Source organism: Aspergillus sclerotioniger (assembly GCF_003184525.1).
Source record: "Aspergillus sclerotioniger CBS 115572 chromosome Unknown BO94scaffold_51, whole genome shotgun sequence".
NCBI lineage: Eukaryota > Fungi > Ascomycota > Eurotiomycetes > Eurotiales > Aspergillaceae > Aspergillus > Aspergillus sclerotioniger.
In genome coordinates, this window is record NW_020291041.1 from 114,841 (window position 1) to 138,772 (window position 23,932).

At 53.0% G+C, this 23,932-nt stretch overlaps 12 protein-coding genes across 12 annotated transcripts; 6 read left to right on the forward strand and 6 right to left on the reverse strand.

Annotated features, from left to right (window-relative positions):
* Positions 1–109: 109 nt before the first annotated feature.
* BO94DRAFT_613714 (sugar porter family MFS transporter) lies at positions 110–2,015 on the forward strand (the record flags this gene model as incomplete). Its single annotated transcript, XM_025616709.1, has 7 exons — positions 110–184; positions 231–282; positions 331–586; positions 634–882; positions 955–1,593; positions 1,639–1,769; positions 1,816–2,015. 7 exons carry the CDS (start codon positions 110–112, stop codon positions 2,013–2,015), a joined length of 1,602 nt encoding a protein of 533 aa, XP_025461704.1.
* A 254-nt stretch (positions 2,016–2,269) lies between these two features.
* BO94DRAFT_570209 (NAD(P)/FAD-dependent oxidoreductase) lies at positions 2,270–3,696 on the forward strand (the record flags this gene model as incomplete). The annotated part of the gene is made up of 3 exons (XM_025614784.1): positions 2,270–2,871; positions 2,919–3,061; positions 3,111–3,696. Exons 1-3 carry the CDS (start codon positions 2,665–2,667, stop codon positions 3,694–3,696), a joined length of 936 nt encoding a protein of 311 aa, XP_025461705.1. The 5' UTR covers positions 2,270–2,664.
* Positions 3,697–3,813: 117 nt separating this feature from the next.
* BO94DRAFT_504268 (putative MFS transporter) lies at positions 3,814–5,669 on the reverse strand. Its single transcript, XM_025609502.1, has 6 exons — positions 5,344–5,669; positions 4,706–5,283; positions 4,465–4,657; positions 4,343–4,415; positions 4,239–4,293; positions 3,814–4,182 (listed from the first exon to the last, which is right to left on the reverse strand). Exons 1-6 carry the CDS (start codon positions 5,577–5,579, stop codon positions 4,010–4,012), a joined length of 1,308 nt encoding a protein of 435 aa, XP_025461706.1. The 5' UTR covers positions 5,580–5,669; the 3' UTR covers positions 3,814–4,009.
* Positions 5,670–6,426: 757 nt separating this feature from the next.
* On the reverse strand, positions 6,427–7,745 carry BO94DRAFT_504271 (alpha/beta hydrolase). Its single transcript, XM_025609503.1, has 2 exons — positions 7,527–7,745; positions 6,427–7,482 (listed from the first exon to the last, which is right to left on the reverse strand). Exons 1-2 carry the CDS (start codon positions 7,608–7,610, stop codon positions 6,592–6,594), a joined length of 975 nt encoding a protein of 324 aa, XP_025461707.1. The 5' UTR covers positions 7,611–7,745; the 3' UTR covers positions 6,427–6,591.
* A 1,125-nt stretch (positions 7,746–8,870) lies between these two features.
* On the forward strand, positions 8,871–10,058 carry BO94DRAFT_540630 (PIG-L family deacetylase). The gene is made up of 4 exons (XM_025612954.1): positions 8,871–9,249; positions 9,299–9,489; positions 9,534–9,601; positions 9,647–10,058. The coding sequence occupies exons 1-4, from the start codon at positions 8,895–8,897 to the stop codon at positions 9,978–9,980; spliced, it is 948 nt and encodes a 315-aa protein (XP_025461708.1). The 5' UTR covers positions 8,871–8,894; the 3' UTR covers positions 9,981–10,058.
* Positions 10,059–10,122: 64 nt separating this feature from the next.
* BO94DRAFT_479490 (glycosyltransferase family 32 protein) lies at positions 10,123–11,283 on the reverse strand (the record flags this gene model as incomplete). Its single annotated transcript, XM_025608746.1, has 3 exons — positions 10,123–10,444; positions 10,513–10,744; positions 10,815–11,283. 3 exons carry the CDS (start codon positions 11,281–11,283, stop codon positions 10,123–10,125), a joined length of 1,023 nt encoding a protein of 340 aa, XP_025461709.1.
* Positions 11,284–12,564: 1,281 nt separating this feature from the next.
* Positions 12,565–13,991, forward strand: och3 (glycosyltransferase family 32 protein; the record flags this gene model as incomplete). Its single annotated transcript, XM_025608744.1, has 5 exons — positions 12,565–12,736; positions 12,801–13,186; positions 13,248–13,535; positions 13,581–13,759; positions 13,805–13,991. The coding sequence occupies 5 exons, from the start codon at positions 12,565–12,567 to the stop codon at positions 13,989–13,991; spliced, it is 1,212 nt and encodes a 403-aa protein (XP_025461710.1).
* Positions 13,992–14,014: 23 nt separating this feature from the next.
* Positions 14,015–15,602, reverse strand: BO94DRAFT_528673 (glycosyltransferase family 69 protein; the record flags this gene model as incomplete). Its single annotated transcript, XM_025610435.1, has 1 exon — positions 14,015–15,602. One exon carries the CDS (start codon positions 15,600–15,602, stop codon positions 14,082–14,084), a length of 1,521 nt encoding a protein of 506 aa, XP_025461711.1. The 3' UTR covers positions 14,015–14,081.
* Positions 15,603–16,050: 448 nt separating this feature from the next.
* On the reverse strand, positions 16,051–17,940 carry BO94DRAFT_613733 (multicopper oxidase; the record flags this gene model as incomplete). Its single annotated transcript, XM_025616710.1, has 4 exons — positions 17,580–17,940; positions 17,239–17,534; positions 16,276–17,178; positions 16,051–16,224 (listed from the first exon to the last, which is right to left on the reverse strand). The coding sequence occupies exons 1-4, from the start codon at positions 17,878–17,880 to the stop codon at positions 16,051–16,053; spliced, it is 1,674 nt and encodes a 557-aa protein (XP_025461712.1). The 5' UTR covers positions 17,881–17,940.
* Positions 17,941–19,052: 1,112 nt separating this feature from the next.
* BO94DRAFT_613737 (uncharacterized protein) lies at positions 19,053–19,736 on the forward strand (the record flags this gene model as incomplete). The annotated part of the gene is made up of 2 exons (XM_025616711.1): positions 19,053–19,284; positions 19,346–19,736. The coding sequence occupies exons 1-2, from the start codon at positions 19,128–19,130 to the stop codon at positions 19,732–19,734; spliced, it is 546 nt and encodes a 181-aa protein (XP_025461713.1). The 5' UTR covers positions 19,053–19,127.
* Positions 19,737–19,882: 146 nt separating this feature from the next.
* Positions 19,883–21,527, reverse strand: BO94DRAFT_613741 (uncharacterized protein; the record flags this gene model as incomplete). The annotated part of the gene is made up of 4 exons (XM_025616712.1): positions 19,883–20,591; positions 20,641–20,933; positions 21,084–21,168; positions 21,316–21,527. 4 exons carry the CDS (start codon positions 21,525–21,527, stop codon positions 20,102–20,104), a joined length of 1,080 nt encoding a protein of 359 aa, XP_025461714.1. The 3' UTR covers positions 19,883–20,101.
* Positions 21,528–22,272: 745 nt separating this feature from the next.
* On the forward strand, positions 22,273–23,683 carry BO94DRAFT_613748 (uncharacterized protein; the record flags this gene model as incomplete). The annotated part of the gene is made up of 2 exons (XM_025616713.1): positions 22,273–22,542; positions 22,604–23,683. 2 exons carry the CDS (start codon positions 22,273–22,275, stop codon positions 23,681–23,683), a joined length of 1,350 nt encoding a protein of 449 aa, XP_025461715.1.
* Positions 23,684–23,932: the final 249 nt, after the last annotated feature.

Below are 23,932 nucleotides of genomic sequence, written 5' to 3' on the forward strand. Positions count from 1 at the left end.
AGATGGCAGTCGATTGTTTTCAATCACCCCTCCACTTACTAATCAGTAAATCACTTGGTTTGTCGTTTTATTGCTTTCTTTGTTCTTTGCTTCATCGTTAGTTGCCACGATGGGACTCTCGTTGTTCTCCAGCAAGGAGCCCTACTTTGGGCTCACCGGTGGATGGTTAACAGTCTGGATCACGGTAAGCCACCTGACACAACTCCATGAACAACAGCTAAACTCCTCAGGTAGCATGTGCCACCGACATGACTCTATTCGGATATGATCAAGGTGTTTTCAGTAGGTTTCCCTTCCCTTCCTCACCCGAACAGATACTAAGATTACAAGGTGGCGTGGTGGTAACAGAGAACTTCCTCGAAACCCTCGATCTCGTGGGATCCGGCAAGACCCAAGTCCTATCCACAGTGACCGCTATCTATGATGTGGGTTGTTTCTTCGGGGCAATCCTCGCCTTCAGCTTCGGAGAACGTCTCGGTCGAAAGAAATCTATCATCTGGGGCACTTCGATCATGGCCGTGGGTACGATTCTGCAGGCGAGTTCGTATAACCTCGCTCAGATGTTTGTTGGTCGTGTGGTTTCGGGGTAAGTCATTACCTCATGCGTTCAATCTAGCCTGCTGATGGGAATAGTCTAGGAAATGGCATCAACACCACGACCGCCCCGATCTGGCAGACGGAAACCTCCTCGGCAAGGTGGCGCGGAAGACTAGTCATCTTCGAAATGTTGATGAATCTTGCTGGGTATTGTTTGGTCAATTGGATTAACTATGGCTTGTCCTTTCATGGTGGTTCCGTCGCCTGGCGGTTCCCTATTGCGTTTCAGTTCTTTTTTATCTTTGTCTTGTTCGCTACGGTGCCGTGGCTACCTGAGTCCCCTAGGTAATCCCCCTCCCTTATTTTTTACTCAATCTTGCCTCTTGCTTGGACGCCGGCTAATAGTGTCTCAACCAGATGGCTCATGGCCCAAGGCCGCATCCCCGAAGCAATCGAGGTCATCGCATGCATCGAAGCCAAATCCGTCAACGACCCATACATCTCCACCCAGCGCAACGAAATCGAATACAGCATCCAATACGAACGAGAGAATGCCGTTTCATGGCGCGATCTCTTCCTCGGGAAGAAAACCAACGACACCAAAACCCTTCGACGACTGGTCCTAGGCGCGGGCACGCAATTCATGCAGCAGTTCGAGGGAGTCAACGTCATTTCATACTACTTGCCCACTGTCTTGATGGAATCGGTAGGTCTCTCGAACAAAATGTCCCGGTTACTGACAGCTTGCAATGCCGTGTCGTACTTTGTGTTTACTTCCGGGGCTGTGCTGTTGGTGGAGAGATGGGGAAGACGGGGCCTCATGATGATCTCTACGATTGGGCAGTTTTTCTCGTTCTTGTTGATTACGATCATGTTGCGGTTTTCAGGGACGCAGCCGAATGGGGAGAAGTTTGCGTCGGCGTCGATTGTCTTCTTCTTTTTGTTCTATATTGCGTTCGGGATGGGTATGTTGGGCGTGCCGTGGCTTTATCCGACGGAGATTAGCTCGCTTCCGATGCGGACGAAAACAGCGGCGGTGTCGACTGCGACAAATTGGTAAGGTTGTCTGATGAGTGCTGTTGATTGAGGCTGATGGTTTAGGATCATGAATTTTGTTGTCGTGGAGATTACTCCTATTGGTATCCAGAGTATTGGGTGGAAGTTCTGGGTCATATGGACGGTGTTTAATGCTGCTTTCCTTCCGGTTATTTATCTCTTCTATCCGGAGACAGGTGAGTGGTTTGCATCTATGGGATTGAGTTAGGCTGACCCTCCCAGCGAACCGGACACTCGAGGATCTAGATGCCTACTACCGTTCAAACCCGCCTTTGATTGTCATCAATGATCCGGATGCGATCAGTGTGAAGCGACCACTCAAGTATATCCAGCATGAAGATGAAGAGTTACGGAAGACTACGAAACAGGGGGGAGCTAACCTATCGAAGGTGGATGAACAGACTGTGGAGCATGTTGAGTAGAGAGCAACACATGGCATCACGTTGGTGCATCTATTGGTCTGGCGGATTATCTTCCACTTTGTTTTCATTATGTTTAGCGGTTTGTTCATTGATGATTCTGATGATTTATGTCTTATATGGAAATTGCAGGTCGATGAATATAGTATCTCTTAACAGCGTTACAAAGATCCAACATGTCTTACCACCATGACCGGAACAGAATCTATCATGCAGTCATACCCACGATCTAAAAACAGGCAGCTACCCTATGTGATGGAATGTGACAGAGCACTAGGAACAAAGAACAGTGTATCGCCGATCACTAGCTGAGCGGTTACACCTTTCCCGCCGTTGGCTATCACCACCCAAGATAAACCCACTACAAAAGCTTCGCCAAATCATCGGCCGCTTTTCGGGTCGATCCCGCCCAACCTCTTGATCGGCCCGTCGGGTGATAAGAAAATAGGGTGGCCTCTCATTGCCCGAGCCGTGGGTCTTCTCTACAGGGATTCGATTCCTGTATGCATCCAACAAAGAAACCTCTGCGTCGTAGCCTTGCTGACAGGTCACACCTATCAGTGAGGCCAGCATTTAAGTCTGGAGCTGATTCTCCTGTTTTCTGGCGTTGGAAATATTCCATCAGCTCAGTTGTGTCCTCAGTTTAGCAAGGATGTCCACCGAACCCGTTGACGTCCTCATCGTTGGCGGTAGTCCCGCCGGCTTAACAGCCGCCCTCACTCTGGCACGTCAACTCCACACGGCCGTCCTCTTCGACAACCAGTCCTACCGCAATGGCAACTCTCCTTTCATGCATATGATCCCGACATGGGACCACAAGGATCCAGCTTTATTCCGTGCTCAAGCCCGTCAGGAGATCGTATCGAATTATTCCACCATTCGCATTGAGGACATCGGCATTGAAAGGCTGAGAAGAGCGATGATGGTCTCTTCAAATTGACAGATGCCAATGGCGGCGTGTGGAAAGGAAGGAAGTTGATCCTGGCTACCGGATCAAAGGACATTTTCCCAGAGATTCCCGGATATGCTGAGGCTTGGGGGAAGCGCATGTATGATGTCCTTCATCTCTCTAACTGGCTGTGCTAATGTGGGTTGTAGCTTCCACTGCCTCTTCTGCAAAGGATACGAGGACCGAACTGCAAAACGGGCCGGTGTCCTTGCCATTCAGTCCGCTGCGAATGTGCCCATGGCTATGTATCAGGCGGAGAATGCTGCCCAGCTGGCTGAGCAGGTCACCATTTATACCAATGGGACTGAGGATCTGGGGGCACAGTTGACCGCCACCTTATCTAGTCAGGGCACCAATGCTGTGTTCAAGGTTGACAACCGTGCAATCACCGGCTTGGCGCTGAATGACGATGACTTCACCGCCGTTCAGGTACAGCTTTCCGATGGAAGCCAGGTTGAGGAGGCGTTTCTCGTGCACAACCCCAACACGGAGGTCAAGGGCTCGTCGGCTAGTCAGCTTGGACTGGACATTTCGCCCAGCTTCGTTCCCGGCACTGGTGATGTAGCTGCTGCCGCGCCCTTTTATCAGACCAGCATTCGGGGTGTATTTGCTGCGGGTGACTGTATCACTCCGTACAAGGTGGTTGCAGGGGCGATTTCGAGTGGATGTAATGCGGCTGTTGCGGCTTCGGCGCAGTTGCTGGCGGAGAAGCATGGTCATCAGCCGCTGTTCTGATTTCCGCTTCTGGGTGCTTTATGTTGTGATTTATAGTAGCTATTCCAATGATACTGTGGTTATCGCAGTGGCTTTGTTCTGTAACTCTGATTATGGCAAATCGTCAATGATCTTCAACTTATCAACTTCACCACTCAAAGCTCCACAACTCAGTTTGATCCATCGTGTATATTGGATTTGCCTGGTAATTATGTAAACACTATATCGACATCGAATGCGAAAGCCACGGATGGGCGGTAGCGCAGCAGGTTCTGAATTCTGTGATCTAGCAGGGGTGTCCTTTGACTGAATGGTTTCTCTAGCTAGTGATGCCTCAGTCTGCTCGCATGCGGGGAGCCTTGGGCACCAGCAGCCAACTGATCCCAGTGGCAGCAAGCAAGGCCAGCAACATGGGCTGCAGTGCCTTGACGCCAGTATGAGAGGAGATGATCCCCGTCAGCACCGGGAAGAGTGATCCACCGACCTGACCAAGGACGAAGACGAACGCTGGTGCCATTGACCATTGTTAGCATAGTCATCAAACAGAAACTGCAGGCACGTACCGATTCCCGAGGAGCGTATATTGGCTGGAAATATCTTGGATGCGACTGAGATGCCCTATTAAAGTGTTAGTTCTCCCCAGTCGCCATGGGCATTGTATACGCACGGTCGCGAAAAATGGCCCTGAGAAAAAGCCCAGCAGGGAGATAGCCACAGCCTCCACGGCGATGTTGGGGACCCTGTTATGAGTTAGTCAACCACTTCATCAGAAACCAGCAATGAACTAACAGCCAGAAGGTCAACTCCAGACCCACACACAGAGCTGCGTAGATAAACACCATGCGACGCTCTCCCAATCGATATGTAGGTTCCGCTAGGATCAAGCGACCGAGAAAGCCGCCGCCGTAGAAGCCTGTCGGTATATAGCCCATCTGTTGCACGTCGCCATGTCGGACGTGAACGAGGTACTCGACAATCCATCCTATTACCCGTGAGTCTTCTGCTAGTCTAGATAAAGGAGGTATCCTACCGCCAGCCGTGATGGCCGCTCCGAGAAAGAAAAAGAAATACAAGCTTGTCAACCACACGGCCGGCACTCTGAGGGTATCCTTGATTTCTCTGACAGCACGGCGGCGTTTGGAGTCCGCACTGTCGTTCAATTGAGTGGCTGGGACTGGTGCCTCGATGGACATTCGGTCGCGGAATGCTATGAGGACCAGTATCAGATTAATTACGCCCAACCCCAGCGGAAAGACGTAGAACAAATTCCAATGTGATTGCCGATTTGCTGCCGCCACGGCAGTTGCAACCAATGGGCCAACTAGGCATCCAGCCATGTACATGGCATGGATGAATCCGAGCCATCGATGGGCAGCTTTCACCGAAGACACGTAGGTATTCGCGTGGGTGTCGTTAAAGGCCTGCCCAAGACTAGCCAGGAAGAAAGTGATGGCATACAGTGGGAATGAGGGAAGCCAGGCCCGCAATACATGGGCGAGCACCTGGAATGAAGCTCCCAGGGCGAGTATGGCCCCTAAACCCAAGTATTGGCAGATGGAGCTGTTGGTAAGGGCAGCGACAAGCCAGCCTATGAGAGTAGACACGTATCTGATGCGTATCAGCGGTTCGACTCATCATATCTCAATTCTTGCAGCTAGAAAGACATACACGACGATGACAAGTCCTGTGCTAACGTGATAAGACTGTAGCACGTATGGGAGCAACGAACCGAGACTACCATCGTTGACACCTGCGACAAAGAAGGAGAATCCGGATGCGATGAGCTTGAGGTGAAGGGATTTTCCTCCTGGGGTAGCATCAACTATGGTGGGTTCTTCCACCGGTGGGATTGGGGCGCGTCCGGTGTCGGTGAGACTGATGAATTCCGGCTCCGCGGGATCCATGGAGAGCAGCAGATAATGCAATGAATCAGCCTGACAAACCTGTTGACAGCCTGCTAAGACAAAGTCAAGTAATTAGACGAGGGATGGTTTTTTTTTAAAAAAGCAAAAAATAAAAAAAATAAAGAAAGGAGGAAAGGTTATAAACAATGAACCCGTGTCACGGGTGGCTGAAGAACCTGCCGAAACGGGTAATATGCGCAACTGGGGCTCGTGCGCTCGCCTGGCAACCATCTGCGGGGTCTGGAGAAAGCTTCCCCGGTCGCATTTTGGCCATGTTGCTGATTAGTCGACGATTTTATGCGGAGATGCAAATTGTAATATCCCTTTCTTGTGTGCAGCATTATTAGTAGGTTAAAATACTAATGTCAAATTTTCGTGCAGAACCAGACAGCCGTGTCCAAAGATATATATCGTGTGAACGCTCGCATTTTATTGCCGCAGGGAAACGCACTTATGAAACCCACAGTATGGGACAAATATATAGACTATCTGTGTCTTTCGACTAGCATCAACTCGAGATCAAACACCGACCTTCATGAGACTCCTTGTATCTCTCCTTATCTGGAGTGTTTATACCGATTCTCCTTTGCTCCTATCGCTCTTGTTCTCTGTATTTTGAGTTGTTGGGCTTAACTGAGCCTTCTCATTGGCTGAGGAGACGGCTAGCTACGGTACGCCATTCTCGGCACTGTGGCAATTACCGGAGGAGGAGGATCAGGTGATGGTATTTCCTCTCAAGTTATTTTTAGGTACTGCCCTGCACGTGACAATATGGGGTAGATATTGTCCTATATCAGGCCGATCTATCAACTTCGTTGCTACAGACGAAAGTAATGTCCTTGAGCTCCCCATAACGGAACATCTTGCGGTTTTATATGATTGTAAGTGACTACAGCTCAGGATCTGGCGACGTCCTAGAAATATCTCATACCAATAGACAAAGCCAAAGTCAAGACACTGACATGGAATGTTAACGACATCACATAAGTGGACTAGTCTCAGTACAAGCCAATTAGAGATCCGACTTGTGCACCGCAAGAGATGTCTCCAATCTCTTTTGAATGGCAGCTGCGACTTCATCGCTGTTCTTCTCCAAAAACACCATATGACCATTGCCGTGAATGCCAATCTCCCCCAGCTGCAAGTGCTGCGTCTGCACTCCGGCCTGCTGCAGAAACTTGACCGTGCACCAATCATACTGAGCATGGTACGACGCTTCCGTAGTTACCAAGAGCACAGGAACTTTGCTGATGTTGGCCAACTGCCGCGCCGAAGAGTCATCGGCCTGAATGTGACAATCCGTCACGTCCGATGAGTTGGCCGGAATGACGGTGGTGACAAGGTCCGAGCTAGGATTCGACACTGGTGGCGTATACGTGAGGGGAATATCGGTGAGACCGTATGGCTTTGTGGGAGCGCCCCCAAACATGGAGCTAAAAGGAGGACCAGCGGGCTCGATGGCAACGATGGAGTGAACCAAATCCGCCCGTTGGTCGGTCATGAGCCACGCCATAAGACCGGCCTGGGAATGAGCCACCAGAATGACCGGCTCACCAATCCGATCCAACAGAGCGGCGCCAGCCTGCTGCATGGCACGTTGTTGGGAGATATCGTCACTGACAGAGGGCACCGTGCTGGCATAGTAGGCATCAAAAATAGGGTCATGCATCAGACCGGAGCCAGGCCATTGGGTATGCAGCGAAGCTTGTGGCCACAGACGATATTGGGCGGGCGCGGTAAAGTATTTCTGCAAATGTTCGGCCGAGTAAGTCTCCAACGGGCCATTGGACGGCTGCCAGGGACTGCGGCCCCGGAATGGCTGGTCCAGGAGGTAGCATTCATATCCCTTCTGGAGGAAGTAGGATGCCCATCCTGGTTGGCCGTCCGGCTTGTTCAGCCAGTTCTGGGATACATTAGCGAGGATCACCATGTAGCTTGGGGACCTACCGTGGCTGTCTGTGCCATGCCATGGATGAAGACGATGGGATGGGGTTGGGTGACATGCGCAGGGGTGAGCTTCTCCACGTACATCTGGTCCGTGTAGATATGCTCGCCCTTGCTGTCGAGCGTATAGTTGCCTCCGACATAGAAATAGGTTCGTCGGTGGGAGTCGGTGCGGGAGGGGGCCACCAGAGCCAGCAGGTACAAACCCAGGTTAGATAGAATCATCTTGGATACTGCAATGGTTGAAAGGTCAGTGGTGAGGTGGTGATGTTAGCTGTCGGTCGAGCTGAGATGATTGACGTGGTGGACTTGGCAATCCCTTGCAGATCGTCCGCGCCTTCCGGTTGGAGGACCGATCGATCCCATCGGACACCTCCAATCATCCATTGTGGCAGGAACCAGCAGCTCCCTGATTCCTGCATTTGTTGTGACATAGACAGTCTGGGTTGATTTGGTCAATTGATCACAGGAACGATGGATTTCTTGATAACTGTTGCGACCGCTTGGACTTGCACGGAGAGTAGCTAAGAGGTACTGCAGCGAACCCCATCCAGGATTCTGTTACGAAGCCGCGTCATGCAGGCTACACAAACCCTGTGTTTCACATAAGTTGATAGTCGCGTTTGCAGCGACAGCGATGCCAATGTCCGGAGATGACCGTGGCTTTTTATCGGATGACAAGGTGGTACCTGTCTATGAAGCCGGTGACACGGGGTTACATGCAACAAAGAGACGGGAGGAAGCAAAGGGATAGGCAGCAGGAATAAGAATCCCGAGTCTAGAATGAATGATAACCTGGCAATAAGTTTAACCCAGGATCTGGATAGCCGCGGGGCACTGCCATCCTGCGACGGCTACTCCGTAGGGCCATACGCAATAAGCCCTGGATTGAACATTGGGGCCGGTTCGCAAACCAGTCGGACCAGGATGGCCGTGTGACATGAACCCCTATTACTCTGCTGCATCCTGCTCATCTGGCCCCCACGGTGCTGCTTGAAGACAATTAAGCATCGAGACCTCGGTCAGCAAAGCTTGTCAGCCATTTTCAGCCGCCACTGGCTCACAGCCATTGGCCAGGTAAATCGCTCATGGCCAGACTTTGAAGAAAATAGAGTTATTCAGGCGAGCCAATGACCGTGACAGCGTAAATGGCTGCCTAGTTTGTGGATGGAGCTTGACGCTGAAGCTTGTGCATCGTGAGACCCTGACGGTAAGGCTGTATTGTCGGGTTCCGCGGGGTATTGTGACCGGCGGAACCGTACCGTACCGTCAGGCGGCAGCCATGCCCCAGGCACTCGAGCAGGTGAATTCATCGTTATTCATGGGACTTTCCGCAACGTAGGTGGACAGTCTTCAATTCATCTTCACATCATGATCGGGACGCATTCTCCCCTCGAACATCCCGCCAAGTCCAGCCCACCGTCGCTGATGGTTTCCCCCACCCGCCTGCTCAAGCGCCTCGTCCGCCAGACGTGCCGATATGGCTGGAAATGGCTGATGGTGTCCTTGGCGCTGATCCTGCTATCAGCATCGCTGTGGTTGTATTTCTTGCTGGCATATTGGCTGGCCGAGGACCCGCGTCTGGTTCCGGAGACTATCCAGCGGGCGCGCAATGTCCTCCTCGTGACTGCCCATCCGGATGATGAGACCTTGTTCTTCAGCCCAACCATCCTCCACGGCCACGACAACCCGGATGTAACCCGGGCTTTGTTGGTACTATCGACAGGTAAGTACTGTGTGACATGGTTGCCTAAAGACCACCTAACGACGTACAGGCGATTACAATGGCCTAGGCGAGACCCGCAAAGGGGAAATCGAGCGCAGTTGTGCCGCGCTGGGCATTCTACCCGCCCGTTGTGTTGTGCTGGAGCATGGCGCGTTGCAGGATAATCCCAAGAAGTGGTGGCGTGAGGATGTGATTCAGGATATTGTGGCGCATTACGTCCATATGTGGAAAGTTGATCTGGTAGGTTTGCAGCATTGATGAGGCGATGATACTGATGGATATAGATCTTTACCTTTGACTATGGTGGAGTATCTGGTCACGTCAATCATCGCGCTGTTAGCGCCGGTGTTCTGTATGTATACCTCTCCATCTCTAGAATGATCGACTGACAATATAGGCAATACGCGGAAAGCTTCCCCCACACCCCACCGGTCTACACATTACAGAGTACCTTTTTACTGCGCAAATACTCATCGCTGATCGACTTGGTACTCACCTCGGTGCCATTCTCCTGGCGGATCGTCAAAGCGGTCTTCACATCGCCAGGAAAACAGCTGGTAGGAGGACAGGATCCCTACGGAGACAAAGCACTGCTGGTCAGCCCGTGGAGGACATATCTGGTGGCCAGAAACGCATTCAGCCAACACACCAGTCAATATTCATGGGACCGAGTATTGTACTTGGTGGTGAGTCGATACATGTGGTTCAACAATTTGTATCGCATAGCTTAGTCCAAGCATCTTACTGTTACAAGCATAGCAGATTCAAGCATTCATTTCTCATAACTATCCCATGTATCATACCTGCATACTTTAGACATATTACTACTAGAAGTACCCATCAATACAAACCAAACAGCAACCCTAACCATCTCTATCTCCCCCAAATACCCCCACAACCCTCACCAACCCCCTTCCTCCCCTGTCCTCCCCACCTCCTCACTCTCGAAACACACAACCCCATAGCCCACATCGCCCCCGCCCCCGCCACCAGAACCATCCCAAACGATAACCGCTGATCAAAACCCGCAAACGACTTGATCAACTTGGCATCCATCTCATGCCACGACGAACTCCCCAGATGATGAAAAAGCGGAGTATCCACCAACCCATTAAGCATATGCAGTTTCGGGTTCTCGGGAGGACCGGTAAGAATGCGCAGGTTGGAGGTATTGCGTTGCATGGTGTATATCGTACTATACACAACACATTAGTCCGAACCCCCAATGGGAAAGTATAAAGGAAGGAAGACAAGGATACATACGAAGCATAATGACACCCCGTACTAAACATCACCGTAATATAAGGGAGAAGCGACCACCGACGATTAAAATTGGGCAGGTTTCGGACTAAATCCCCCACGTAGGTATTATTCGGTGACGACAGCATCATTCCGATGGAGATGCCGACGGGGTTGGCGGCTGGGGCGACGAAGTCGAAGCGTCGGAGGGGTTCGAGGGGGCGTTTGCACGCGAGGTCGAAATCGAGGATTGCGCCTAGGATGAATGGGTTAGTTTTTCGGTTGGGGGTTATGGTGATATGGTAGAAGATAAGAAGGGTGTGTACCTCCGTAAGTATGCAGAATCATGTATCGTAGAGCGTCTACCCGCTGCACCAGATGGGTGTAACTGTCCCAGGTGGGTAGGAAATGCGGGTAATGGTTTTGGACGAAGCGGGTGGCATTTCGGTCGTCCCAGAGGAAGAATTCCCAGGTGGGATGCTGCGCTAGACATTCGTCGCGAGCTGTCTTCCATTCGGGCCGGATTGGCTCTGGGCCTAGGTGGACGTGGTGTAGTCGCGCGGGGATGAGGACGGGGAGGCCGGAGTCAGCTGTGGAATAGCTGCTGTCGTAGGCGGCAAAGGTTGGGTCGAATGCATCATGCTCCTGGGTAACAATGGCATCTGTCGAGGAACCTTTCCAGACGAAAGGTAGTCGGAGGAGGAGGTAAAGATTCCACAGGAATGGGGCCAGAAGACAGGTCAGAATGAAGAGCAGGATTACTGCCAAGAGCAGTCGCATGCGAGTGTGGGCCATGGCTGGCGATTAATAGGTGCATGGTCTGAGGAATTGGAGCAGGACAAGCAGGAAGAAAAGGACATAACATTAGGCACCGTAGATGAGGCCCAGGTGAAGTTTTTAGGGTATGATTTTTACAGCCGGTGAATGCCATGCATGCCCAGGGAATATCCGACTGGGTGGGATCCGCGGCTTCCATACCATCGATACCTGACGGGTAATACCGTCTGCAGCACGGTATTGTCCGTACTGCAGCCTGGTTTCACCATGCCCTGGTCAGGGGCTGCCTGGCGTCTACGGTTGTCATTCCGAGGTTTCCTCCGATAATACCTCGTGGGTCTGCTTACACCCACAGACTGCTGAGGTAGCGGAAGAAGGTTTCATGAGGCTCAGCTAAGACATAATATGAACTATTGCCCTCACCGCAAATACATTACCCACAGATATCAATCGAGTGATCTATCACTCTAGAAACCACGCAAGGACCGCCGCACCACAACAAACGGACAAGTCCTTGGAAAGTTCGCTGGCACCTTGGCGATGAGGCTCAGCTGAGACATTAATCTATAGAGTAGCATCGGTCGACTGACCGCATTTACCATTATTAAGACGACCCCACAATGCCTGAATTCGGGATAGTCGGGTCCACCATCATGAGGAAAAACCAGAAGCAACCATCTGCACTGCCCTGCCAGAGAGGCAGTGCAAAGGAAGGGTCTTCACCAAGCGATACCAAGCATCGACCCACCGCGGCTAGGGCTGCGTAGGGCGTGGGCCCTGATGACATTTCCGTCTCTTTATTGGTCTGATATGTCCCCGACGGACACCGTGCGAGGCGCAGCAGTTGCCATTGGCCGGCTCGGATGATTATGGACACACCAGAGCCAATGGCAGTTTTCTACCTCGCAAACCCTCCACCTCAGGGTCTAGTGAAAGGGTGACTATCCCATCCGGGCATGGTGGGACAAACACTCTGCCAAGTGCCAAAGAGAAAGACAGTCTGACAGCCTGGCGGCAGGGTTCGATGCCGCAGGAATTAATCCCTCTGTTTGGGGCCATCCGTTAGGCAACCGTATTTTTCTGTGTCACCATCGGGTTTTACCATTACCACACAGCCTCCCTTCCTCAAGTGCCCAGTGGGGTGAAGTCGTGAAAGGGGCAGATTCAGAAGACAAGCTCCGATGATGGATCTTTACCATGGCTTCGCTTCGCTTCCATAGTCGGTTACTTATATTATTATTATAGACAACCTCGTGCTGACACACCCAATTACAACCTACGCTTCGAGACATTTTCCTCATGATTACCCGCTACTTACTACGCCGGCCGGTGTTGGCCGCGCTAACTCTGGTAGTTCTGCTCACTTGGTTCTTCTATCGTCCGGATACCTCTGTGCAGGAGATATCCCTGCTCGAGCATCGATACCCTCTGCTTTTTCAACGTGTTCATACGAATAGTGCTATTGGTGGAGGTTAGTCTACTGCCATGATAGGTGCTAAACACCCCGAACTAACTAACCCATCCACGATATCTAGCATGGTATATCCCCGCAGGCTGGACCTCCAACACTACCACCAACCCTACCCCCGAGAATATCGTCGACGCAGCCGAACAAGCCTCCCACGCCGCCCTTTCGACAGTCGAATACCAGATCCCTCACTCCTCCATCCCATTGATCGTCCATCAAACCTGGAAAAACACCCGGGTGGATACTTGGCCACATGAGATCCAACAAAGCACGGAGAGATGGCTGCGAGTGATCAATGGCCAGATGGCTTATTTTCTCTGGGATGATGAGGGCATCGCGCAGTTTATTCGACGGTTTGAACCGGAGCTAGAGGAGCAGTTCTATGCGTTGCCGAGTCATGTCGAGCAGTCGGATGTTTTTAGGGTGTTGGTGGCTAAGTGGATTGGGGGTGTGGTATGCCATCCAGCTCTACTTATTGTATGCCGTTGGGATACTGACAAGGAGTGGTGAGTAGTACGCAGACATCGACACCGAACCCCTCCAATCCCCCGCAGCGTGGATCACACAATCGGATCTAGAACCCTGGAAAGATACCGAGACCGGTCGCGAATACACCTCCACCTCTACGCGTCCAGTTAAAGCCATTGTCGGATTAGAAGCAGACTGTCCCCCCGACAGTGACACCTACTGGAGGATGGGATATCTCCTCCCTACCCAGTTGACGCAATGGGCTTTTGCCTGGGCGCCGGGTCACCCGGTGTTGCAGGTTTTCATCGATCATATTTTCGGGGAGATTCAGACGGTCTCTGCTCATCATGCCGGACAGCTTCATGCACAGTCGACGCAGAGTGAGTTGCAGGCGTTGGATCCCATTGCGTTGACGGGGCCAGTGGCGTTCACGTACGCGGTGCAGAGCTGGCTGGGTACGATGACGGGGCTGCGGTGGAATGCGTTGTCTGGGTTGCAGGATGGGGGGAGAAGTAAGTTGGTGGAGGATGTGTTGGTGTTGCCGATTACGGGGTTTAGGTATGTTTTGTCCCCTTGTGGAGGTTTGCTTGCTAACTAGGGTAGTCCTGGTCGAGGGGCGTATGGGAACATGGGGTCTAAGCCTATTACTGACCCCTCTGCTCGTCTGCTGCACCGCGCGCAAGGCTCCTGGCGAGCATTCAACCTGCGCGTCGAGTATGGCAAGTTCTGTCGGACGGTGTTTGGCAGGTGTCGGTATTGGTCGAAAGTGCCTAAGGGGTTATTAAGTTAATTCAGTTCAGCTAATGCAGTATGTTTGGTATTCGGTCTATTGTAACAGTACTCGCGTTTATTGTCGGTAGTTGGAATATAGGGTTACCAGCTAATTCAATGGCAAGGGAATCTCCTCCCATCCACCCTGGCCTGGTTTTCGATCTTCCACAATCACCTGCAGCCCACGATATCCGCCAAATCCATCCGCACAGAAGCCATCATTCCCCGCTACCCGATCTACCTCTCGAAATGCGCCCCCACGGGTATCTGTCGCATCCGGAACCCAGAGGGTCTCTTTGATCACCTGGCCGGGAGTCTCGCTTCGACGGGGGTTAGCCCGGGGGAACCCAGCCACCTGGCTTGCAAGGTTATGAGGAATGGAATAGAGCTTTTCGAATCGCCGGGTTAGCCATAGCCAGGAGTAGGTGCGTTCCGTGTATGCGACTCGAACAAAGGGGTTCATGTAGATGCCGCTGTCGTGCACTTCCTTGTCATTTGAAGGGGGATCCTGGATATCGGCGTGGATGATGCAGGATTCGGATCCATCGAAGAATACATCTGGGTCGGCGCGGAACCGCACTGGGTTGTCGCGTCGTTGGAAGTACTTTGCATCAAAAGCCACCATCCCTCCCCAGCAGCTGCGAACACGCACGGCATCTTTCCCTCCAAGCATATCCCTTCTGCTCTGACCGCTACCGGCCGTGGTATACCACGGAAAAAATTGAAGTCCAATTCCGTATCCATCCAGATCTCTCGTGGCGTAGGTGTCGTAGAATTTGAACGGGTTGCTAAAGTCGACCGCACATGCCGCACGGTACTGGGCTACCCCGTTTTGATCGCTGTTGGTGGAGAAAAGGAGATGAAGTACGTCGATAGGATCGAAGATGACGTCATTGAGGTAGAGAATTCTATCGTACTTGATTTCTGGGTGCTCGTCCAGAGGGCGAAGAGCGCGATTCCGCAGCTCGGCCAGGTAGTTGGTTCGTTTGATGCGTTGCGCCCCTCCCGGGGCTATAACCCTTGGGAATGTGTTCAGATCTAGATGCGGATCTATTTGAATGGACCTGTTACATGGCAGCTTGCGCTCTAGATCTCGAAGGGCCTGGTGGCCCTTGGCTTCTCCGTCGTTCTCGTAGATACTCAGGAAGACGTTGTCTTCGCCGAGGAGGTAGATTAGCCGTAGCAAGGCATTTCCCCATCTACCGCCTGCTAGTTCCCCCTCCTGGTCGTACAGAATGGCGGCGACGAAGATCTTCTCGTCGTGGGGATTCCCCGGACCGCTGATGTTGGATTGGGCGGCTGATCTGCGGAGAGCCTGGTAGTGAGGAGGCAAGTGTGTATACGAGGGCCAGAATATCCCCGTCACCGCGACGAGCACGATCAGGAACCCAAGAACCAGGCGGATCAGAGCCACGAGTCGCCGTCCATTGCGACCAGCGCTACCGCGACGGAAGAGTCGGAAGCACGCCCTGCACCAGGACCACAGCCCTCCGCGGGCCTGCGCGGATTTTCTTCGGAGTGGCACCAAGTCATCTTCATCCAGGTCGGAGACGGATAAAAGTGCATTGGACTCTACCGATGAACGACGGTCCAGTCTGTAATAATCGGGGGGGTTGAAGGGGCGCGCCATGGTGGTTAGCCTGTTGGGTGGGTTGAGCAATGAAGGGCTGCTATATATATCCGTACCGGAGGTGTATTGTTACGCGTGTGCTTACCGCTGAGTCAGATGGTGGTACGGTATGGAACGTATTGTACGGCATTGACCGGATATTTCTACCGTTACTGGGTTGCTGGGGTGCTGGGTTATTGTTGACACTTGACAGTAGCTACGCGCCATTAATTGAGTGTCCCCACTGACAGAATCTCATACGGTGTTTGGTGGACATCATTGAGTGACAATCGAGGCTAGACGTGGCAGTGACAATTAGTCCCTTTAGCGCCGTCGGCGGGATGAACCGATCCATCCACCATCCACCCATCCACAAAACCCTGTTTTACCAAGAGTGATCGAACATCTGAGCAGCAAACCCTTCCTTTAAAAAAGCAGGTCTTAATAAAGACTCTGATTCCATCTCAATTTATACCCCCGAGTCATGCTGAGTCACATCCCTCGCCGCCACATAGCTCTTCCAACTCGCACAGGTATTGTTCAGCGTGTCATAATCATACTCGATCTCCGAGGCCCGCTCCAACAGCTGCACCGCAAAGCCCTCAGAAGTATGCCAAGCAATATGGCAATGCATGAGCCACGCCTGTTTCATCAGTCACTCACATCATTCGGGGCGGGATAGGAAGGCACTTACACCGGGGTTATTGGTCTTGAGCGCAATCACCAAGTACCCACTAGCAGGCATCATGGCCACATCGCGCCGAGGGGCGTTCACCAGCGTCAAGCCGTCTGTCTGGGATGAGTCGAAGTTGCCATACCCCGAGGCTAAGATCCAGAAATCGTGTCCGTGCAGGTGCATCGGATGGTCCTGCGCAAACGGGGAATGAACGGCAATGTATACCCACTTGTCTTGGTAGGGGAGGTGGATGACCCGCTCCTTGGCACTCCAGGTTTGGTTGTTGTCTGCTACTTGCATTAGGGTTGGGTAGTCCCATTCTGTGTGGAAGGAGGTTTTGTTCATCGTCCATAGTAGGGCGTTGTCGGTGACTTGGACGGCGACCTCCTCGTCGGTGCTGTATGTGTAGCTGTCCGAGGCGTTGATGGCCAGGTAGGGCACGAGATTGGACGCTGCCTCATCTGCACAGGAATCTGTGTAGCTGTATGCCATGGTGGTGGGGTCGGCCGTGGATGAGTTGTCGTAGCGGATGATGCCCTTGATGTTGTCTAAAGCGTCCGTCTCGGAGCAAGCTTCTTGAGGAATCGCTCGTAGCCAGACATTGCCGCTGGTCAGCTCCTTGGCTGTCACGATGATGTCGTAGCGCTGGCCCATGCCGATGCTTAGCTGGGTCGTGTTGTAGGGATGAATTGGGACGAAATCCGCCGCAATCACCTCCATGGTATGGTTGTCGATCATGAAGCGAAAGTGATTGTCCGCTGCAGCATTTACCAAGCGAATACGGTATTTGGTTCCCGCAGCAAATGTTGTCTCGAAACGAGACCCTAAGCTGCCGTAGGTGTTGGTTCCGTTGATTAGACCGTTAGGAGGTGTAGGTGGTCCATTGGTAGACGCTTGCAGGACGAGTTCATCGGCAGTTTTCTACCGGTCAGTTCAGAGGCTATCGCCATTGGGGAGTGACAAGGGACCGAGATGTCATACATGATACCAATCATTCAGGAACAGATGTCCAAGATCCACATCGTAGTTGGCCGTAGCAGGGCCATTGATCACGATACCCCCAAAAACACCGTCCCATGCCTGGACGTAGAAGTGCGAGTGATACCAGCCAGAGCCATACTCCACCGCGCGCCATTTGTAGGTATACGATTGTCCGGGAGCGATGGGACATTGGGTGATGCTGGGAACGCCGTCCATCTGGTCCGTCCAATTCTGACGAATCCCGTGGAAGTGTATACCAGTTCCGTTTGTCTGCAGAGAGTTGGTGACATGTACCACTACCAAAGTAAGCGAGATACCGTAGCCTGGGAAAGGAATCGTACCAACTGTATCTCCCCAGTCTGCGATGATGGTGGGTCCTGGGAAAGAGCCATTGATCAGCTGCACAGGAAGCTCAACCCCGTCTGGAGCTGCTGTGGTGTTTTCAACGTTGAACCAGTACTCGCGCACTACGCCGGTATCGGGGACCTCCTCGTAGTAGTTGGTCGACAGGTTGTATCCGTCGCGCCAGCATGCGCGGTTAGTAGGGCTGTTGATACATGCCTCAGGGTGGGAAGTGTTTGGGAGGGAGGCTCCCAGGGCGCATGACAATGAAGACAATATGAAAGGAATGAAATTTCGCATGATTCTGGTATTAGGCGGATGCGCCTGGAAGAAGATAAAAGAGAGACCGAGTTTGTCAAGGGGTTACAGAGAGATAGGATGACAAAGGAAGGATAGAAAGGTATGATATCGAACGAATGGCAACCAATCAGACGGAGAGTGATGATGATGGATCATATCAATAGGCCAGGTGCTACATACTTGATGTTATATACAATCCCACAAGTCCAAGCAACTCCAAAAGGTTGGGATGGTGCCCACGGGCCTCAGCTGATGGTGGTCTTGGAATTGTTTGAGGCTATGGCTGCTTGGCTCCCCACTGACGATCTATGACACCTAGTCTACCTGCCCTTTTCAACCACATACATCGGGCAGATCTTAGTGCCATCAGGTCCACTTGTGACACGCGTGCGAGCCCTGCTTGCGTTGCTACTCCATCCAGCCGGGACTTGGCGTTCAGGACATGGGCATGGCACTGCTGGGATACAGGAATTGCACGGACCAGAACCGGGTTAATATTTAGACATGACAGCCCTAGCTTTTAGCATTGCGATAGATTAACAACTGACGCCGGCTGCTCCAAGCCCTTCAACAGAGTTAGAAGCTATGTAGCACAGCATCCTGTGGCATCCCAGGACAGTGTCAGCAACGGAACATAGTCACACGGCCGAAATTCTAGAGGCAGTACGTGCGGAGCATGTCCGCAGACTCACTAGATCTCGTGCTGTCTCTTGTAGATCAACAGTCAACCAGATAGATAGTCCGGGTAAATCTGAAACCCGGCGGGACCATCTCGGCCTCATGCGGCAAAGATGAACGGCGGGGCGGCTGGCAGGACACAATGGCTTCCCATCCACGGCTCGCGTGGTCCTGAGACGTAATCGTCGCCACTCCTATGCCCACTCTGATTCGCTCTGGGCCGTGACCTATTTTAAGCTTGATAGATTCCCGTCAAACTGCTTGGAACGCGGGCAATAGATGCCATTCAGCCCTACTTGCATGCGCGTCGCCGGCAATAAAGTTTGAGAGAGCCCGTGTGGCATGGGAACCACGTATGCAGCGGGCCCGTGTAGATCTAAGCCCCAGAATACACTTGAGACCGTCGTCTGGTGCGGAATGCAGCTTTCTCACGCAGCAGACCAGAAGAGATCAATCGTGGCGTATAATTGGGATGATTGTCCGGTCCATTTGAACTCAACCTTCACTCGCTGTTGGGATAATCCTCATTACTTCACCTTATTCTGTCTAATTCCATCCAATTATCCCAAATGAAGTGGTGCAGCCTTCTGTGCCCTCTCGTCGTCATGCAGGCCGGCATCGGCGGGGTTTGGGGTCATGTCAAGCGAGGATCGGAGCAGAATGCCACTCTCTATGCCTATGGTGCCAATGCTTCTGCCTGGCCAATTGCTTATGGGCTCAGCGATGGTAAGTACCTCCTAGCCCTTTCACCGCGAAATACCATCTTGTTGCTGACTCGTATGATTAGGTCTGCTGTATATTGCCCAAAACCCAGATGATACTGCCGCCGACCTGACTCCCATGTACTGGGGCCTACCGTCTATCACCGACGAGTGCTGGATTGTCAACGGGACTTTTGTCAATGGTACCCGTGCTGGTTCGCTATACATCCGGCCCGAAACCGACAACAGCATCGGGGTGCTGCCTTATGCCAGGGCTGCGGCGGTCGATGGAATTGTCACGGGCTTCGCGCTGTTTGCCTCGCAGCTGGTCTACAACAACAACACCGAGTTAGAGGCACAATTCTGGGCGTCTAGCACGGACACGGACGGGGTGTATGCGCTGGTGTGGGTGGAGGACGAGAGCGAAGTGGGCAGTGGTAGCTTTCCTGTGGTAGTCAAGGGATCGGAATCTTGAGCAGATGAGGACAGGGAATGTATTTCATTGACCAAAAGACTGTATCTGTCGGATTTTATTGGACAATGCCACTCATCACGAGATCTCCAGTGATTGTTCAAAGAGTGCTCGACTGCTGATCAGCTGCCAGACAAGTGAATAGCTTTCTACTCGGTCCGTCCCCGGAATTGTGTAGCGGATAGTGTAACTGAATATCTCAATCGAGCAAAGTTGGATATCCGACATTCATGGCCTCGTTGATATTGAATCAAAATGTGCTCTTCTGCCATACTGGGCATCCATCCCATGATATCAGAAGCTCCATTCTCCATACATTCCCTAGCCCGATAGCCCACTCATCCCTCATAACAACCATATCCCTCGTGCTTCACTGGCCATGCTTCGCGTTGGACGCAGATTGTTCGAAACTGGACTGCACTACAATGAACTGGCCAGGTAGACGGTCCTCCGGGGCAGAGTCGAGCGAGCGCCGGGAGCGCACCACTGTGCTGGCCGTGACCTTGCTCGTCAACCTAATTTCGTCCTCAGATCTCTCCAGGCCTGGTCGGTCGAATCGCCCCGCGGCCAACTGACTCGGTCGGGAACCAACTGTTGCAACGTTTGGATCCCCACTACGTCGCGATCGCCATGGCAAACTCGGCGATGTGGGCTGCCCACTCTTACCCCCGCGAGTGGAGAGGAGTTGGAGGTGAGCCAAACGGGCCAAGGGAGCCAGATGTGGGAGACGCGCGCAGACGATGGCCACGGATGGCTCGATGCTCGACCAGATGAACACTGGCCCCATCATCCAGGTCACATCACGAGCCTGGGTGAACTGGTAGAGGACATATATCCGCACTGCACTGGCCACACATACGCTGCAGTATCCGGTTAGTTTGTTGTTGGGGGAACAAGGGGGTGACTCACAAACTCCCCAATGCTAGAATTGCACAGACTGCCAGCTTCTTCCGACGATTCATCTGCAGTTTGGCAATCTGTGGAAAGGGCACTGCCAGGACCACGATGTCGTTCACCATGTTGATGATGGCCGTTGCGAGAAAGAAGGTATCCGTCTTGATACACGTCCCCGAGGCGCCATTGAACTGGTTCCAAAAGTATGACACGGGCCGACAAGAATTGCCCATGGCTACCCAAACAATGATCGGATAGGAAAGTGCAAGGGTAAAGCCGAGGATGATGGGCAAGCGGAAGGAAAGATCCTGGCGAATCACATCGAATACCCGGCGGTAGAAGCACGGAATGGAGAGTTTTTATGCTGAGCATCCGGCTGCATAAACGAAGGTATAGGTGAACAGGACCGGCCGAGGCGGTTAGCTGACCAGGTCAGCGCGCGATAGACAGTGACCAACTTTGAAGATACTGGTTAAATCCGGCAAGGTGACTGCCCAGACATGTCGCCCTGCACCAAATGTGCCGCCTGCAACGATGCCCATCCTCAGTTAGCGGCGTGCATAGGTTCGATAGAAGCTCAAGAAGCGATAGGTCACCCCCTACCTGCTATACTGAGGCCTGCTGTGGCGCCGACAAAGATCTGGACGACGCAGGTTATTGTGGGCCATTGAAGGGACAGTCGATGGATACATGCATACCAGAGACACCAGGATCAACCAGTCATCCACCCGGAAGGGATTGCGCAGAGCGAGCCGTGTGATAAAGCGCAGGATCACGGCCACTACCCCGAGACACAGCATGGCAAGGACGGCGGCATTGTCGCGAGAAACCTGAGTAGCAGCCAGATTGATGTTGACGGGGGGTTGACCAAAGATGGCGACGATGGCGGGATTCGATTCCATCGCCAGCGTGCCAGGAGACCAACGCTGCCTAGTATTGCACAGAGGATGTCAGGTTGGCTGTCTATAATTGCCGTGCTGTCGCCTGCACGCTCGAGTCAACTCGGAAAAGCTGAACAGATAGCATAATCATGACTGGAGGGTCGACATGACACAGGGAGAGCAGTAGAAAGACCCCTTTCTCGCTGAATGGGAAGCAGGGGGTTTTCTAATCACCAGAAGCCAACAGTCCTGGCGCATCCCTCGGCCGACCTTCCCAGCCGGGCTTCTTAGGCCCATAGTACGGAGTCCAATTTAGCATGGCACCTCGACTAGTGCTTACAGAAGACCGGGGTAGACTGCTGATCACACTTCTTTGGAGCACAGACCGTCGCAGCAACCGGGGGCAAACCGGCTTGGAGCCAGCTAAAATCGACTAGCGATGCTTAGCTCGCATTGCGATGCGCTGGCCGATGGTCCGTCGCGCGTCCGATTAGGATGCCTGTCAACCCCATCCAATGAGCCAATACTTTCCAGACATTGCCTGCGATATCAGTAACCCCCTCAAATCTCAGGCGTGCATTTACCGGCACAAAGGCATGCTGTTGGGTCAGGAACCCCCTTATCAACACCCTGGTTAGTCATTTGATGGTGGAGGGACTATTTGAACCCAGAAATCGCCAGTTGAGAAACTGACCATCTATCCCGGGGTAACCCTGCTAACAATCTAACCGATTTGTAATATCCCATTCCAACCATTGCCCTCATCATGGGCTCCATAGCCGACCCCAACGCCATTCCCACACTGACACCCCTGGAGCGCATTGGTCCTAAAGGGTATGTCCGAGACATCTTTCCATTTCCCCTCGGAGACCACTATGACCTCGACGCGGTGACGCGTGTGCTCCAAGTCAGTTATGCGGCCACCAAGAAGCGCCTGCCGGTTATGGGCTGCGAGGCAGTTCCGGATGAAACCTCCCAGCAGGCCGGCATTTTCCGCCTTCAACGACTCCAGGATGGAGATATCGATGACATAGTGGTCCGTGGTCCGTGATCTGCGAGCACCCGGCGCATTCCCCGCCACCTACGCGGAGCTTCAGTCGAAGGCGTTCCCGGTGGCTTATTTTGATGCTGATGTGCTGTGCCGCCGGTCCGTGTGGCCCATGCCCGGCGAGCGACTTCCTGTCTCTCTCTTGCAGGCCAACTTTATCCCAGGGGGTCTGTTATTAAACTGGTGTACGCTGCACTTGGTGGGCGACGGCACCTCGTACTATATGTGGATGAAGATCTGGGCCGAGGAGTGTCGTCGTGCCCAAGGCCTCAAGATCCCTCACCCGGTCGAACTCCCCGAGGCCATCTTCCAAGACCGAGAGCTGGTGATGCGGGCATCTGGACGTAATCCGGGGTTGCTTGAGAACCACCCTCAGTATACTCTACTGCCATGTGCTCCTGCCGGGGCGCCGCCAAAGATGCTGGCTCGCAACCATCGCACCCATGTGTTCTACTTCTCCCCCGAATCACTGGCGGCGTTGAAGGAGGCGGCGTCCCCTGCTCATGCGACCGGTGCAACTGATCTGACGTGGATTTCCACGAATGACGCCCTATCGGCACTGCTGTGGAGGACGGTGATGGCGGTGCAGTGGCCGTTGAAAGCCCTCCAAGGCAATCCGGTTTCGGTGTTCAACCTCGCCATCAATGGACGTCTGCGGACGGACCCGCGCGTGCATCCCCAGACTTTGGGATGCTTCCTGGAGTATCTCGGGGTACCTGCGCCAATCCGCACGATCCTGGGCTCCGCCACGCTGGCTGACCTGGCCATCCTGATCCGAACCGAAGTGCGTCGCGCGACCAACCAATTTACCGATGACCTGACGGCCCTGATTGAGCAGTTGGAGGATGTCGATCGGCTGGTGCCTACGGCCTTTCTGGACGTCCCGGGATTCAACTGTGTGCAGACCTCGTGGATCAATTTCCAACTGTATTCGCTGGAGTGGGGGCCCATCTTGGGCGATCGAATCGACGCGGTGCGAGCCCCTTCCATCGGGGTCATCAATGGGCTGCAGCTGGTCCTGCCAGTGCCACGGGATGGGGTCATGGAGGTCTTAGTGGAGGTGGAGGAGAGTTGTCTGCACAAGTTGCTGCATGATCCCCTGTGGATGAAGTATGCCGTGCCGCGATGAATTTCCTGTCGCCTGATAGCCACGCATGATGGTTACATTGTTATGAATGCCATTGTTTGTGCCCCGGTCGGATTCATTCTCCTCGGCCTTGTAGTGGATGCCCTACATTCCCAGCCTGTGCCAAGGGCCCAGCACTGTCACGCATCGTGGAGTCATCGGAGCTGGCATGCTGGCCATGTCCGCAAGCAGGTCAATCTGATCCCCAGTCCGCCATGATTGGCCCAGAGGCACGATGAGTCAGGGTTCAGC